At 38.7% G+C, this 17,276-nt stretch overlaps 1 protein-coding gene across 1 annotated transcript in view; it reads left to right on the top strand.

Annotated features, from left to right (window-relative positions):
- The window catches only part of asz1 (ankyrin repeat, SAM and basic leucine zipper domain containing 1), a 31,265-nt gene that overhangs the window by 1,151 nt on the left and 12,838 nt on the right, over positions 1 to 17,276 (top strand). Inside the window, exons 2-7 of the mRNA XM_042496920.1 lie at positions 1,008 to 1,110; positions 1,965 to 2,087; positions 7,361 to 7,472; positions 15,893 to 16,004; positions 16,175 to 16,309; positions 16,592 to 16,710. Of these exons, the coding sequence (XP_042352854.1) occupies positions 1,008 to 1,110; positions 1,965 to 2,087; positions 7,361 to 7,472; positions 15,893 to 16,004; positions 16,175 to 16,309; positions 16,592 to 16,710 (704 nt within the window). The remainder of the gene's footprint in view (positions 1 to 1,007; positions 1,111 to 1,964; positions 2,088 to 7,360; positions 7,473 to 15,892; positions 16,005 to 16,174; positions 16,310 to 16,591; positions 16,711 to 17,276) is intronic.

Here is a 17,276-nt window from a genome sequence, read left to right as displayed (position 1 = left end):
TTTTGTAGTGTTGGTGGCATGAAATAAGCTATTTGAAGACATGTTGGACTCTGCAAAACTTTATGTGACATATTTTACTGTTTTCTGCACTTTTATAGAGTATAAAAATAATAATGGATTTATCAAGGAAATAATCAAAACTTTAAGCATTACTGAAAGTGACTGCTGGCACTAAACAAACTACATTGATTGTACTATATAGTTATCAAAATATGAAGATTAGTACACAGCACTCATCATGTAGTATGAGGTTGTAGTATAAAGTTGGGATATAGCGCAGGTAAAAAAGTAATCAAATACTAAGGATGCATAATACTGGATTTTTTTGCCGATATCTGATATGCTGATTTAATAACAACTTATTTGGCTGATAACCGATATCGATATATCCACCTATTTCCCTTCCTAGTTTTACTGATAATCAAATCTCTTCTGTAGTGGAATTAACATCATATTATGCAAACGCTTATCGTGATGGCCACCAGCAGATGGAGACATAGATACAATACTTTGTAGTGTGCGTATTATTCTTCCATTCTGCAAAATAAGAATAATACTTTATCTTAGGGTTAATGTATTGTCCATATTCAATTTTTCAATTTAAAAAAAAAAGGTTTTTGAAAACAGTAGAAATCAGCATGTTAGTTGATTCCGATATTTCATTTTAGAGCCAACATCGATTACATGCAGATATTCTTTTACATCCCTATTACAAACCCTTGTTACTTGCACAAAATTACTGTATTTCTTCTTTTCATTCATATTTAACACCTAAATAGACACCTGACAATGCTAATCACCCAATACAAGGAAATATTTCAGCTGATTATTGGTATAACTTCGCATTTAGGCCTATCCATTGTGGGGACGTTTTACTCATTGTACTGATATTTCTCTATTGCTGTATCCTTACATGTGCAGTTGGCACATAAACATATGGTAATTTATCTCTCTCTGGGTTTTTTTCTCTTTTGTGAATTAATCTGGATCTTTTCTCATTGTCACAGGATCAGGGTGACGATGCACCACATGCACAAGATGATGTGTCGAGGTTGAAAAGAGCCATCAGTAAAGGAGATGTTGAGACTGTTGAACAACTGTTGGACAATGGTAAGCACTCTCTTCATTTTCTGTATGACAGTTGAGTGCTTAATCTTGTGACCTCGTGGGCATATATTCAGTTGTGATCAGCGTTTTTATTGCTTCTATTGAGTACTGATAGCAGAACTACTCTGCTATATAACTATAAACAGATTTGCTCTTGTCTGTTATGTGAGATTTTAGATTTTATGATGATATTGGTGTATTTAAGCACATTCTCCTGTGGACATGCAGGTCTCTGTCAAGTATCATCCTATAGCATCCAATAGTGTAACATTGCCTACTACAGGCTAAAGTGTTGCCCGGTCTGTTAATTCTCAGACTGTCCCATGAGTGCCTCTAACATTAGTCATGGACTTTTATCACACTTATCATCATCACATCTCATTTAACAACACATTTATCCAGTTAAGGTATTTTTTTTTTTTTTTAAGGTTAAGGTTTTTTTTTAATCCTGATTTAAAACACTTGTATGGGCAAGTCTGAAGAAATAAATAAGAGAGGAATAAGAAATATTTTTTGACTGAGGCCAGCTGTCTTATTTAATGTAATATTTGGGCTAACATGGTAGATGTGGGTCTGAATGGTGGAAGGGATAAGTTAACAAGTGTCAGCTGAAATTAACTAACATTAGCCAAACAACTGATTTCTCACCTGATCAGTTTTGCCAGAAAGTAATTTGCAGATATGAAATGGGTTAAGAAAAACAAAAATTCAACCAAGGAAGGCAAAATAAAATTGTGTGCGTGTGTGCGTGCGGCTGGCGTGCTTGCGTGTGTGCTGGAGGACATTGAGCACAGATAAACATATTTATGCAATCGTTTTCATCGCTTCACTTAATTTGATCTGTTTGTTACGGACAGGCATGGACGTGGAGACCAGGCTTGGCTGTGAATGGACTCCGCTGATGTGTGCTGTCAATGTGGCTAATTACGACCTAGCCAAACTTTTCCTGGACAGAGGGGCCAGTGCCAACTTCAGCAAAGGTCAGACCAATACGGGTCACTATGTTTGATGGTAAGGGGGGAGATAGTTATCTGGTCTCAGTGTCCGCAAAATGTAAAAAATCAAGGAAATTCTTATATAACTTGTGCTTTAAGCATCTGAACAATATTAAAGATAGATACACAGATATTATAGTTGTTTTGAATTGGGAAATACAATACAGTAAACCCATAAGCCTGTCTTATTAGCTGGATATATAGCTCAACTTGACTCAAAGGAAAGACACCATGAGGGTAAATGAACTTGAATAAGATTTCTAATCCAAGAACAAAACAATCTGCTTTACAATACTTTTTATTCCCTCTTCACTGCCCCTCATCCCATCGCATATTATTCATAGTCTGTTTATAGTTTTCAAAAGAGTTAAAATGGATTTAAGTAGATAGAAGTAGAACTTAAGGAATGCTTTTGTTCGATATGTACAATAACAAATTACTAGTGCCCCGCCACGCTGCTGGCCTTTGTAGCAGATTGTAAATATGTGGCGCTCTCACTGCAAAGAATTAACAAAATACACTGACCTGAAGTAAAAGGCTTTTCTTTTCGATGAGTTAACAGAGTTTTGCAGCTGCACATTGTCTTTTTCCAAATGTTGTTATTGTTCTTCTGTGTTGGTAGTTCTTCTTCCTTTTAACTTCAGACTAGAAAATAAAGTAAAGAAAATCTTAAATGAAACCTTAAAAATAAACAATTGTAAAAACCTGTGAAAACAAACTATATAAATTATGTCACTAATACAGCCTATCTCTCAGAGAAAGAAGACAAGCAAGTATGACTCCAAAGTTTCACAGCTGTGGGCACAAGAGTCCCCCAAAGTATATGTAACAGGTCACTCAAAACATTTTAAAAAACAACTAAAAACTCTGGATGGGTTATTGAACTGAACTGGAGTATGGTTTGAATTTCATGAATTCCAAAGATAAAAACAGACGTGACTCAAATCTATTCTCGTTTGGATTTTTTTGTTGAAATCACGATATAAAAATGTAGGCTTGACTGATCTCTCTGTGATCCCTCACCCACCACTTTTCAGAAAAACAAACTAGGGCACATAGTTTGATAATACAACACCATTACATTGCTGCCTGCCAGGCTTCGATATCAAACAGCCATTCCTAATCCCCCTGACGGTTGCTGTTGCGTTGTGTTGAGCTGTCCTTCCCTGTGGCACCTTTTTTCAATTTCCTCACCTGCTACACAGCCAAAAACCAGGGGACCAATCTGGCCTTTGCACCAATGCGCTTCATCTGACATTACTTAATGGTTATGACGCCAAAGAGGAAGTCTTGCAGAAACATGCCGCTGATCCTTTGAGTTGTTTTTAGTTCATGCACACTGCATCCTCACCCCAAAGCAAGAGAAATTGAAGGCATCTGTTAGATCAAGGTCAGTCTGGGTAAAATAAGCCTGGGGGAGAACTCTTTCATGTTAAGAAGTTTGCAGCCATATACACATAAAACCTTTAATTTCTAATGTGTAGAGGCAGAATTGATGGTTGAATGACAACTCGACTCCAGTCAGAACAAGTTTAATTTTTTGTAAAAAGGTTTTTTTTTTTGTCTTTCTACCATCTCCCACCTCCCATCCCAGTTCGCTACTACCACAAATAAAATCTAAAACCCCAAACACAGTGAAAGCAATAATAAACATGCCTTGTTTGACACATGTCAATAATATATATTTAATATTTCTGTGGTGCACTGAAGGCATCAGTTATGAAATTTCAGCATGACAGAAACAGCAGTATTTAAGGAGAAGGTCACTATTTATATTTAGGCAGGCACAAGTTTGTAAGCTTTGCAAATAGGCTATCTCCCCACTAGTCTCCTATATATTTCTATTTGATTATCCTAAAACATTACAGACAGGAGGCGCTATTTAGCACACTAGTTAAGTCACTGGGGACAAGAAATCTAATTATTTCATCTTTTATTTTTGCTTCCAGGTGGGTGAAAGTCACATAAATCACAAATCATAGTTACTGTTGTAAGGTTAATGAAGCAAGTAAAGTTTTATGACCAGTCTTTTATGTAAACACAACTACTAAGGGTCTAAGGTTTTATAGTTCTTATTATTAATACCTTACTTTTGACAACACAATGGTTAAGATCCATAGAAGTATAGCTGTTGGCAGTGGTAGTTGTTTTCGTTTAGCATTTCAGAATTACAAATATGTAGTTGTTAGAGTATAGTAAACAATGTTTTAAGCTAAGCTAACAGAGCTAACATCAGCTGTCACCTATTGCCCTTGAATGCTGCGTCTCTCCCTCTTTCCTCTCTCCCTCCCTGACTTTGGTCACTGGCTCCTCATTAACGCTCCAAAATCAAGACAAGTTCAGAAAACGGGGGCACTCACTAGCTCACCTAGTAGAGCAGGCACCCCATGTATAAAGGCTATATCCTTGCCGCTGCAGCTGCGGGATCGATTCTGCCCTCAACCCTTTGCTGCATGTCATCCCTTCTCTCTTTACCCCTCTCACACTATAGCTGTCCTATCTAATAAAGGCCAACAAAAATAATAGTTTTATCATGGACAATATCATATGGCACACCCCTGCCAGTTAGATGAAATAAACTAATTCAACATGTAAATTTGTACTCTGGGACCATGTTATAGCACCATCTTTTACTATTCTGTGACATATTATAGACCAAAGGAGTTACCAGTGATTTAACAAAATACACAACAAATTAATGGACAATGAGGCTAATCATTAGTTGCAGCCCCACCTGCAGTCATATGTCTCTATGACTCAACCTGCCTTGTTTCTCAATTGCAGGAGGAAATAAAACTGATTTTAATTGTAGTCACTCTGCTGTGTCATCCTCTACTTATAATCAATCAGGAAAAGACTCTTACCTCGACTCATAGGTTAAAGTTTAGACAACAGTGGTGAAAAGTAACTTCTGATCGGTTTATTTATTTATTTTTCAGTCCTGTCACTGTTGCTGCCGCATTTACAATAAGTATTTTGAGAACACTGCAGTCTTAATTTTCTTTGGAATTCATTAGAAACCCTCCTTTAGCCCCAGGATGTCCCCAGACCCAAATTTGGAACCACATGCTCTTAATATCCGGTGTCAATTAATTCTTAGTCCAGAATGTCAAGTTGAACAGTGTGCGCAGCTGATTTCACATGCTGCCGGAGTGTAATGCTTGAGGCAGGTAAGGGAAACAATTAAACAGAAGGATGACGTGTGGTCACGTCCTGATGGCGTTTGTCAAAGCAACAAGGCCGAGTGGAGAAATGCATGAGTGATTGATAACGGTCACCATGCTGCTGTCATACCCCCTCACCAATTCTCAGGCTGCAGATTTATTTACTCCAGTCCTCCGCAGATGCAAACCAGGCAGTCTGGTTTACACCCACACACACAAAATGTAAACACACACACTTGCACACAGCTATAGAGCCAAACATGCATGTCCACAAAGAAAAAGGAACCCACATACAGATGTACGAGGCCCAGGTATGCATGCACACACACATACAGGAAAACACACACACATATACACTTAGATACATACTGTGATATACACAAGTTGGACACTCATTCATTGGCGGAACAAAACAGGAATTGAGTTGCCATGGGTCTCAGATTGGTCTTATCAGGATTAGATAAGGCAACAACTCCCCTGAAGTTACTCAGTCCCATAAAGGCCGCCGCATTTCCTGATGCCAGATAAACTGCCATCCATCTCACCCAGTGGGTTATCAGCCAGATTTTTTTTCTTTTTCTTATTACAGCATGATGTATGACTTCATTTTAATGAAAAAATGGTACTCCTCTAATCTAATCTGTTTTGCTAAATAGTATATTCACAATAACATAATGAAGATTATATACCTTTGATTTGTTTCCACCAGGGAACTACAGCAGCCAAACTACATTATTCTCAAAAGACAAACATCGCGCAGAAAATAACAATTGTCTATTTAGACCAGTGATACTAAACTTTTATCCCGCGGTCCAAATCTGGCTCCCAGTAGGATGCCGGGTATACAGAAGGTGACAAAGTTTATAAAACAGCAGTAAAATAGAGCTTTTCTATCAAAAAGTGCCAGTGGAGCATCCCCTGCACCCCCCAACAGGGGTCCTAGGTAAGGCCCTAATGTCCTAAAATTACAGAAATGTCCTGCAATCCTAGACATGTCCTAAAATCCTAGAAACATGTACGGCGCTGCTGCATTTTGCAAAAACGGCCCCCAAGCAAAGCAAGTTGAATATCCCCAATTTAGGCCAAAAGTCTTGAGCCACAAGGATGCAGTAGTCCAAACGAAAGCCTTAAATTGATGGAAATCTACTTTTAAAGTCCCCCCTCCGCTCAAAAATGTATTTTTCTTTAGTTTATGTCCCCAAATATTTATGACCAGGACTATTTTGCCCTGCAACAGATTCCTCATGAGAGTCTGGGTCTGACTGAGGCTCTGATATATGTATGGATCATTCTCGCCACGGTTTCCTTTCAGACTAATGCAAGCCATGATGATGTGCACTGTTCTTTGACCAGTCAGCCTAGCACTGTGCCAACGCTGGAGAAAGCGCAAAGCAAAACCGATCACAAGAAGAGGTGGTTTGGGGCAGAACCCTTAGCCTAACCCAGAATTTCTCTGTGAGGGAGAAGGAGTTTTTTTAACTTTTTAACTATTATACTGGAAAAGCAATTCACTAAGCATTTTACCCTTAAAACAACTAATAAAACTGAAAACTTAGCAGTAGTTGAGGAAACAGTTAATACTAATACTGAACACAAACAATAAGACATTTAGACAGACAGACATCTATCTCTTACTGTTATATGTAATCACGCACTGTCTCTGCTCCCTAGCCACTGTAAAACTGAAGCTTTGCAGCACTCAAGATATCGGTTAGAAAAAGTACAGGCTCCACTCAAACAAAAAATGTCCTTTTTCATCACCACATCTTCTGACTTTCTCGTAAAGCTTCCTCTAGATTTTTACCAGCTACAAAAAAGAGGTTCCCTCTTGGCCGTCACTGGTTTACCTCCCAGATGTTGTTTGTCATATAAATATAATGCGTGTCCATATAACTAAACAATCAATAGTATCAGGATGTGTCAGCTAGAAAAAAATAGAGCTTCCAAGTGCCGTGTAAACGGCAAAGAAAAACCCCATTGCTACTGTTCTCTAGAACTCTACTTCGTGTCTTAACCTGGTTCCTGCTTATAACCAAAGCTAAATGTTTGTTTAAATAAAATTTACTCTTAAATTTAATGTATTCTTGTCCACAGATCATTGGACGGTGCTCATGGCCAGCTGCACTGCATCTGCCAGTGAAGACAAAATTGCTCGCTGTGTGGAGATTTTGCTGTCCAGAAATGCTGATCCCAACATGGTGGACAGGTGAGGGAGGGGGCACAGATGTGTTTCAGGTCAAAATGTTTATAGGATTTTCAGCACAGTGCGCACTGTCACACCCCCATTGATGTAGGCCAAATAAAACACTTTAGACTTGACTTGAACAGGGGAGAGAAAAAAAAAGAGGTGCTGGATCGGATTCCCTTTGATGGTTCTTGTTATGTTTAGCTGCCATGTGGTAGCATTATGCACCACAGCGCTCCATACAGTGTGTGTATATTTGTGTGTTTTGTTTGGAATGTCCTGTTATGGCATGTGCATGTACAGACGGGTATCAGACAGGCAGACAAACAAACAGCAAGTGTAGGGGGTGGGCAGAAGGATTTTAGAGGCTTTTTTTTTTTTGGATGCAATTCGGTCAGCATGGATTTGGTCATTTGTAGGTCAGGAGAACTAGGTGACATTGTGTTAAAATGTGAAATTTCTTTAGGTGTATACACAACTTTGGTTTCCTGAGCATTTCAGTGATTACATAGGAATAATATAATCTTACTGTTGATGTTTAGATGTTTGACCTGTGCATCACCCAGTCTATGCTTAATCACCATCTTTAAAGCCCAGTTCAGACCAAAGCTTTGTGACAAGACAATAGCGTTTTATAACAATGCAGGGAAAAGCTGCAGCGGTGTGAACTGGTTCATCTTATATACAAGATAGACGTCAGCAAGTAACGTCAGCCTGAAATTAGCTTAAGAGACCAAAACCATTTTTTGCACCAAGCTGTAAACATGTTAATTTCTGCTGTAAAGTTGGATTTTTTGCATTCAGGGTCTATGGTGATTAACTCCATTTTAGAGCCATCCTCAAGTGGCCATTTGATGAACTGCACCTTTTGGCAAATCCATACTGACTTCAGTTTGCAGCCACCGAGGTTGCCACATGGTGTGAACTTGCAGGTCTCAGAACATTGCAGACCGGCGCATAGCAAGTAGTTGCAAGTTTTAACTCATTGCAAATCGTCAGTCTACAGCCATCTGTGATCTCCTCTCCTCCCAGAAATTACTATGGTAAATTTTACCCTGAATCCAAAACACGATAATTTTCTATCCTGCATCTACAAGTTAAACATGATCCAGCCATACCAAATGGCAATAGGAAACAAAAAGAATATGAAACAAATGAGATCTAGAGAGAAGCTCCACTTGAGATCTATATGTTTGCACCAAATCACGCTTGACCATCCGTTCCACCAACATGACTTCTATTCAACTGACACTGTCTCAGGACCAGCTGTCCTTTGATTAATACATTTATACTGGGGTGCTAAAATGACAGCAGCTAGCTCCAGTTCACCAGACTGAATAATGTAAGAAACATCATCCAAACTACTGATCTTACAAAATAGCTGCCCAGTATAGTGCATGAGAAGTCACACGCAAGTCTGTGGTTTTCTTTGAAACAGAAGAGTGTTGCTTGAAGACCCAGACATACCAAACTGACATCAAAGAAGTAGTGGTGGCGGATTTGTGTTGCCTCACGTCACCTGTGTCTCAGCCAAAAATGCGCACGAATATGCTGCTGCAAAGCCGACAAGCACGTATGTTCTCCACCTGCATGAGAGGATATAACTCTCCATACCAGCAGGCGGAGATAGTCTGTGTTCAACATTCTGAAACCGGAGGACGATACAAGGACTCAAGATGCTAGTTAGCCAGTAAGCACATTATTAACATAACTTGATGTTGAAAGAACAAATAATATTTACCCTGAGCTAAAAAAATATCCCTACCCAGAGTAAAGCATTTGTTTCGATCTCATGCCCCCTTGACTTCAATCATTTGCTTTCCTCACTTCCGTTTCTCCTCTTGTGCACTGAGCTGAACTACCCGTTGGAGGGATTTTTCTCACCGACAAGCTCCGCTGCTGATTCAACATGCTAAACTGGTTAAAAATGGTAATTGGACCTGCACTTGTATGGCCCTTTTCTAGTCATTTTTGACTACTCAAAGCATTTTCATACTATGAGTCATGCTATGAGCCAAAGCCACTAACAAGGCCAGACTAATTTCAACAGTGTGAAGCACATAAAAAACAAGGGCAACAGACATGCACCAAGGCCCTACATTGACGGATGGCCAGCAGTAGGGCTGGTGTGTCAGGGCCCTCAGAAGCACTTGTGGTGTGAATTGCCCAACAACACATTTTGCACTATATAAATTGGTACTCGTGAGTTTGTGATCAATCAGCCTTTGGGGCTGATATCAAATCTGGCTTCATGTCTTGGTAAGGAACATGAAAAATTCTATCTCATGGAAAAGAATGAAGGGGGGTCATTTTTGAAACACTTTTACTGTTACCATCTGTGGATTTTTGTCGTGTCAAAGGGAGGATGCAGCCCCCACTGGCTTTCTTGTTTAGCTTTCCCTAATCCCCTGCCACTCTGTCACTGCCAGGATGCCATTGCATGCACGACACATACCGCTTGAAACCTCCTGATGACACACATGGACACGCTATAGCGTTGGGAAATTGATTGGTTCCTTCCCAGACAAAATATTTGAAGCAAGGTAACAAGACACAGGGGGATGCAGATGATGGGAGATGGTGAGGAGGAAGGCCAACAGCCCTTAAACATCCAGAGCAACAGAAGAATATGAGGTTCATGTGGGTGTAGAGGATAAACCACCTCCTCCTCCTCATAGCCTCTTACGTCTGAATATCAAACCAATGATTAACACCAGCTGCTCATCCTTCTGTTGTAGTGTAAACAAGCATTCTCTGTCATCTTTCAAAGTCCTGCTGGAGCACCATGTGGGGTCTCATTGCCTCCATGTGTCCAATTTTTTCATCTTCACTATACTGGTCTGTGTTGACCATTGTTCTGTTAAGACATGCCTCTCCAGGCTGCACATACAGTAGGTGAAGGTGCATGGGGTCAGTCCAAGAAGTCTGCAATGCTTGAATAAGTTTGTACAAATTTTAGAAGCATATTTATGTGATGTTTTCCTCTTAGCTCTCAAATTTGCAGGGCCAATTTCAATACTGATTATCAGTAATGGAGGAGACTAGTAACTGATTTTTGTAAACAACACACATTTGTAGCAAAAATAAAAAATCTTAGCGTCAAAATTCCAAAGAACACAAACTTGACAGCTCCAACATAAAACTTTGTGTAAATGTCTTTAAGCACCCTATGTATAATTAAATGAAGCAAAAGAGAACTTATCAACATTATCTTTAGAAAAAAAGAGGCATTGCTTTCTCACCTTCTTGCATGTATTGCCGCTGCCTGATCTAGTGGTATGTTATACTCGCTGCAATTACATCTCCAAAACACTAGTAAAGTCATAATAAGAAATAAGAATTCGAATAATTGTTGAAAGCAGCTGATAATGGCTCTATCCTTTTGGCACAGGTTTGCTTGGTGCATTGCTGAGATTTTGGGAGTTTGTATATCTTTGTGACCTATAGTTACTCATAATACCCTGCGCTGCCTAAGGCTGCAGAGACATTTGTGTAAGCATAACTCTAGCTTAGATTTTCATAACTTTCTGCCCTGAAATGTGAAAAAGGCCACATTTTTTGATAATAAGGGTATCAGCATCGATTGATTCAGCAGCTGTACGTTTTCTGTATCCCACAGCAAAATGTAACTGTGTGTCAGTGTGTTTCCATGTACAGTTAAGTTGAGCTACAGTTATAGCTTCATTAGGCCATTTAATTGGACTACTGTTCTTGTCCCAAGCACCGTGGGAGAATCGATTCATTGACAGAAGTATGCCCAACTATTTCACGGTATGCCGCGTTATGCCCCCTTTCAGTTAGTTGCTATTGGACCTTCTTCTGGTTGACCTATTGCAGCACATACCAAACAAGTTACTAAGCGGCAAACAGGTTGCATGTTGAACAGTGAAAACATGAATAACTTTTCAGCGCTGTATATTTCGTACCTACTCTATGCTTAATTGGTACTTTTGTCTTGTTTTGTTTTCTTCCCTTCTTCTTTTTCTTTTGCTTTTTTCTATGAATTTCCTGTTCGACTTCGACTTCAAGGCTCGGCACAGGGACTTTGAGCATACCCAGAACACCTAGGCCAGTTCAGGTCGGGTTAAGGTGTATACTTGAAGGAGCAAATTGATCCCCACTACATTGTTTACATGTATTTTGACATGTCTTTTTCTAACATCATCTAAGCGTACTGGCTGAGTCAGGACCTGTATTGGTACAGACACACACGCAGCTGTAAACTTAAGACTTGAAATCTGACTTACTTTCACAAAAACAAGCATTTGAGACTTGACTTGTGACTTGAGTTCTATAAGACATCCTTGAGATTAGAATCCCTAAATGGCTTAATTTAAGTTTATTAAGTTTATTATTTAAAAAAAGGACTCAGCAATATAAAAATGCATAACCACACAGTTTGAAAGACCCATATTAAGACAGCCTTTAAAAAATTGCTGTGCCTTTAAGTGAGAAGCATTCAGACATCTTCATTCATACATTTTCTTGAACTTGCCCTTAAGGACTTGAGATCTATTGTACAGTTCTACTAGATAGTTTGGGTGACATCATCCATGTGTAAAATAACCAAAGTTTAGAATAATATTAGCCCCTAATGATCACATAGGTCATTATTTATTGGACAGTGTAGTTGAAGAAAAGTTGTCACTACACAGAACAAATAAGATCATCACTAGCATGAACCCATGCTGTCCCTACATAGTTTGCTTATTATTATTTTGTCTGTTAAGATAACTTATTTTTAAGCCTGCATGTGTATGTAGTCATTGTTAAGGTCGTTTTTAGATGTGGTGTGTTTACCTTGGCACTGTGAGTTAGGTGTTTCTGGAAGTCATTGTTCTGCCTGTCCTGTTGCATGAAACGATGTTTACTCTGGATTGTCTGCATTTCTATCAGCTGTCCATTTGGGTACTCGCCAATTCTCACAGTCTGAAGGACACACACAAAAAACACTGAAACAGTATGTAATTAACCTTGGTACCTGAGAAAATATAGTAGCACAGGACATGTAAGCAGAAATGACTCTACCCATCCCGGTCTGTTGGGTCAAAGAGGAACTGACTGACACAGTGGAATGTGAATAAATAAATTGTCATACACGTCATAGCCATTGGTTCATTTGTTTGAGTTCACATAAACATTAACCATGGATGTCTTGTAATTTATTAAAGGATGACTTGTAGTGGTTCATACAGCTTGGATGGTGTTCAGAATCAAGTGACGTTCCCAACAGCTTCACACCTGTTTGGCAAACATCACTGCTGTCTGGGAGTATCAGTTTGAGATAATTTATTGGTATTGCCAACACATCAATACAGACAACTGCAATAACTCTCAACTTTGAGTGTCAAAGCAACGGAAGGCACGACTGTAACTTATGGTTGGGTCATGACTATATACTGTATATAACATGAGTAGGGATGTGAGCAGTTAACCACCCGAAATTATTTTAACCAGTTACGCATGTTGGTGTATATGATAATTTTGCTGCTCTTTCGTTAACTGCACTTTGAAACACAGGAAAGCTGGCTAGCTGCACTGCTCATTCGGTTTAAACTGCTAGTAACACTGCCCCAACCCAACAGCATTGCTATGGAAACAGTCTCCCCCAAGGTTGCCCCAGTAAGTAAGCAGCTCAGTTTTGCTCAGCTGTAAAAGCCCTTTTAGTATTGTTATGTTATAACTGTAAGCTCCGTTTGCACGGTTAGCATTGTCAGCATGGCTAGTGGTAGTAACATGGTTAACAATGCTAAAGGGGTTTTTGCGGCTCAAAATGAAGCAGCTTACTCACTGGGGTCATATGGGGACAGATAGGGGGGTGGCCACCATGTTTCTGCAGTAACGCGATTTCTTTAATATCACTTTGTAATGTTGGGGATATTGCTGGAAATATTGGAAATAGATGAATAGGACTATTTTAGGGAGTTTATGGGTTTTTGCATTTTTAAGAAATGTGTTTTATTTGGGATTCGATTCACTGAATTAGCCGAGACATCCTTTTTAATGTTATTTCTAGAAAGCGTATGACATCATGATATCAGTGCTGTATAATAATGCAAATACTCTGATAGAAGATTTGCAAGTATCTCACACTGAAAAAGGAAATTATGAAAACATACAGGTTTCTTTTCTGTTCACTGCTTCATAGCCTTTTCCCTTGCTAGTCCTCAAAAAAACATGATTGCGTTGAAGGATCAATAAGTTGTCATTTTTGGACTTAATGAATTTTAGTTTATTTATTTTGTTGTTTTGAGTCTTGAAAAATCTTAAATCTCAATAAATTAAAATTTAGACGTTTTCTTCCAATGTTTATAAAAAATATTAATGGAAGTAGATGTTGCAACAGACGGCTTTAGGCGAGATAAAGTAGCCGTCCAGTGTTAGTCCGTGTTGTACAAGCTCCTGTATTAAAAGACCTGTCAATCAATTACTGGGGGCTACCCTTTTGTTTGCATGTGAATTATGGATCATCCCTTTAAATGCCTCATCTTTATCCCGTGCTATGTTGCTTGCTCTCTCTCACACTCAAACACACGCACATGCATACAGTTTACTGTAAAAGCATTAACTAAGGTGATGAATTGCCCTCGGACTTTCCCACCCCCCTACATGTATTTTTCTCACCCGCTGTGTTTGAGTCAGAGGTGATAAGAACTGTAGCAGAGCTTGTTTATATACAGCCCTTGTTCAGATGGACGCAAACACATGAAGGTAACAGAGGAATGACTATTAGTAGAAAAGGTCAAAGTTGTTTTACCAAGGTCTTACAAAAAGTAATTGCTGGTTGTTTAAGGACACATTTGTGTTTTGTGTGTGGTCACAGGATACTCTGTGACCACTCCAGTAGATTATCCTGCCTTTATCTTTAGTGCTGTGTTGAAGGAATTGAACAGTAAAAAATCTAATAATCAAATGTTTTGAATTTGTAGCTTGCTCCTTTGCAGAAGACGGCAAAGACCCACAGTCATCTGGTCAAAAACTTTTCAAACTACTACTGCAGCAGAAAGCCACATTTTCATTATTATTCCAAATGTGCAGGATATTCCAAACAGTTGTTGCTTTGCACATAAATAGCTAAACACTTTACACTACTTTTGACTGAGCTCTGCAGGTACAATATGATGAGATGGTAGTGAGATGCAGAGGTACTTTATTGAGCTCTATGAGAAGATTGAATGTTGACAACAGTGATGCGTGGCTTGGGAAGTTTCTGTAGATTTTTTGACTCTTGCTGTTATTTCGGGTGTTTTTATGAATTCATTGTAACTCCTTTTATCCAAGTCATTTACTAGATTAGTGGTAGTATTTTTATTGATGGTTTACCCTTTGAAATCTGAGCAAATGTGTTGCTTATTGCCTTCTTTCTGTGTTTTGAACAAAGTCAAACCAAAGAAGAAATGACCCAAAATTAGCAAGATGTTAGTAAAATGGTTAAGAAAATTAACAGAATTATAAATACCCAGCTTTTTTAGAAATAATTATCCCAAACTATTAATTACTTGCAATTTTGAACTGTGTCTTGCCAAGGTGCTCGTTGCCTATTTTCTATGAAACTATTTTTCTCATGTTTCAAAGGGTTAAAGTTTAACCAGAAACAATATAAATTTCAATTAAATTAATAAAGACTTACCTCCATGGCTCTCCATGCTCCTAGAAAAACTTCTCTACTAAATGGCTTTCAGGGGAGCTGTGCACCTAAAAAACAGAAGCATATCAGTACAAACAGACTTAGATGGAAGACAAGGTTATAAAAAGAAAAAAACTAAATGGACATCCTTTGCAGCATCCTCTAAGAGTGTCCTGGATCTCTAAGTGTCTTGGATTCATTCATGAGCTCTTGGATATCCAGACGCAAATTTTTGCAAAGCTATTGCTTATCAAAGCATTTTCGGATTGTCACACTCGTGCATAACAAAATCCATCAAGATAAATATGCTTTTCATAATTCCCTTAAGGTTAAGGTGTCATCCAGCTGCTTTTTTTTATCAATCATTTAAATAATACAAAAACAGTCTGATTACTCTTCCCTCAATCAAGGACTTGATTAATCAATTAATTGTTTAAACTATTCGTGAAGGCCAAGGTGATATTGGATACTCAATACAGAGAATTATAGTGATAATTGATTTAACTGAAAAATCATCAGTTGAAATGTGTCTGTTAAGAGCAGAATGAAGACTTGGACTGTCACAGTTGAGACAGTAAATAACTTTTTGTACACTCAGTGTCCAAGTAAATGGCTACCTTTAATGTGGTGTTTGCTTCCCCCTGGTGGCTTCTTTTTGCCTTTATCATCACTCCTGTGCAGTCATTATGTCTCCATTTTTCTGTCATCTAGTTTCCTCCAATGTCCTCATCTTACAATTAAGTTACTTCTCCTCTGTTCTTTTCTTCTCTTTTGTTGTCTTCATTTCCTCTCTTGTTTTCTTGTCCCTTTTCAGGTCTCAAATGACATGCCTGATGCTGGCAGCCAGGGACAGCTACAGTAAGGTCATCAACCTGCTGGTCTCCCACGGGGCAGAAATCAACGTCCAGGATAGCAATGGATACACAGTGTGTCACAGTTTCTATTTGTTGTCATAGCAGGTCCCTAAAGTCAGTATGTGTAGATCAAACTGAAGCCCTGAGGTGACAGAAGAAAGAGTTTGTCAGATACATTTCATTACAAAACATTTTTATACATTTCATTTGTGTATGATATGTCATGATAATATTTTCTTCAGGCTTTGGCTTTGGCAGTGCAGTATGGTAGAGAAGAGGCGGTGCTTAAGCTCCTCCAGCTCGGAGCGGACAAAACATTAAAGACCAAAGCTGGCAAAAGCCCTGCTGACCTGGCTGTGATATTCAAACACACACAGGTACCTGTCGTTTCTTATGCCCCCACACTGGCGATAGACAAGACCGGAGGCATTATGTTTTTGGGTTGTCTGTATGTCCGTCCATTTGCATCATTGTCGTGAATGTGATATCTTAAGAACACCTTTAGATAATTTCTTCAAATTTGGTTAAAACATCCACTCTAGTTCTCACATGGAAATAATTTAGTAAAGCTAAATAAAAGTAGAACTACTTGTGCTGTGCTGGACTGACACCTCCACTGCTAAATCACGTAATATCCTAATACCAGTGCCTGTTCACAGATTAGCAGGATTCTGGCCTCTTCATCCCACATTGCTACCGTCCAGGCCTTCAGCTCCATGGAGGAGACCCTCTCAAAGTTCTTCAAGACTAACTCTGAACCACCACCTTCCCAGGAAAGGTAAGACAACCCGAGACTTCACTTCAGCACCTCCGGGGTTTAGGCAGGTTTGACAAAGAATGTTTTAACATGCTTGTAAGCACCCTGCACTACTATTATTTTCTTTTCTTCATTCTTCTGATACATTATATGTAGTTTTCCTCTCCAGCTTTGGCAAAAGAAACAGACATATATTTATGTTCTGAATTTTGTTTCTTTGTAATAGTTTGTTGATCATTGGGCTGTACATGAAGCAGGATCAGGACATTGGGCCTCATTCACCAATCATTTGTCATTTTGTACTTTATTTTGTAAAATATATTAATAATAATAAAATTGCTAATGCATTGCAGATATGTATATTTAAGCAAATGTTATGCATTGGATTAATTGTAATAACTTCTTCAAGTGTGCACTGCTGTATTATCTAGACATAGAAGTATCAGTACTGACGCTGTGTCAGCAGATACTCAATATTAAGTGATCGGGACATCCCTAGTTACAGTGCAGTCATCTCAAATTAAAACTCCTATAATCATTTTACCTAAAAGACTTGTGTTTTGTCTAAAGACCCCAGTTTGTTAAAT

Source organism: Plectropomus leopardus, chromosome 11 (assembly GCF_008729295.1).
Source record: "Plectropomus leopardus isolate mb chromosome 11, YSFRI_Pleo_2.0, whole genome shotgun sequence".
NCBI lineage: Eukaryota > Metazoa > Chordata > Actinopteri > Perciformes > Serranidae > Plectropomus > Plectropomus leopardus.
Note: the sequence above shows the minus strand (reverse complement) of the source record. Positions and strands in the feature narration are given on the sequence as shown.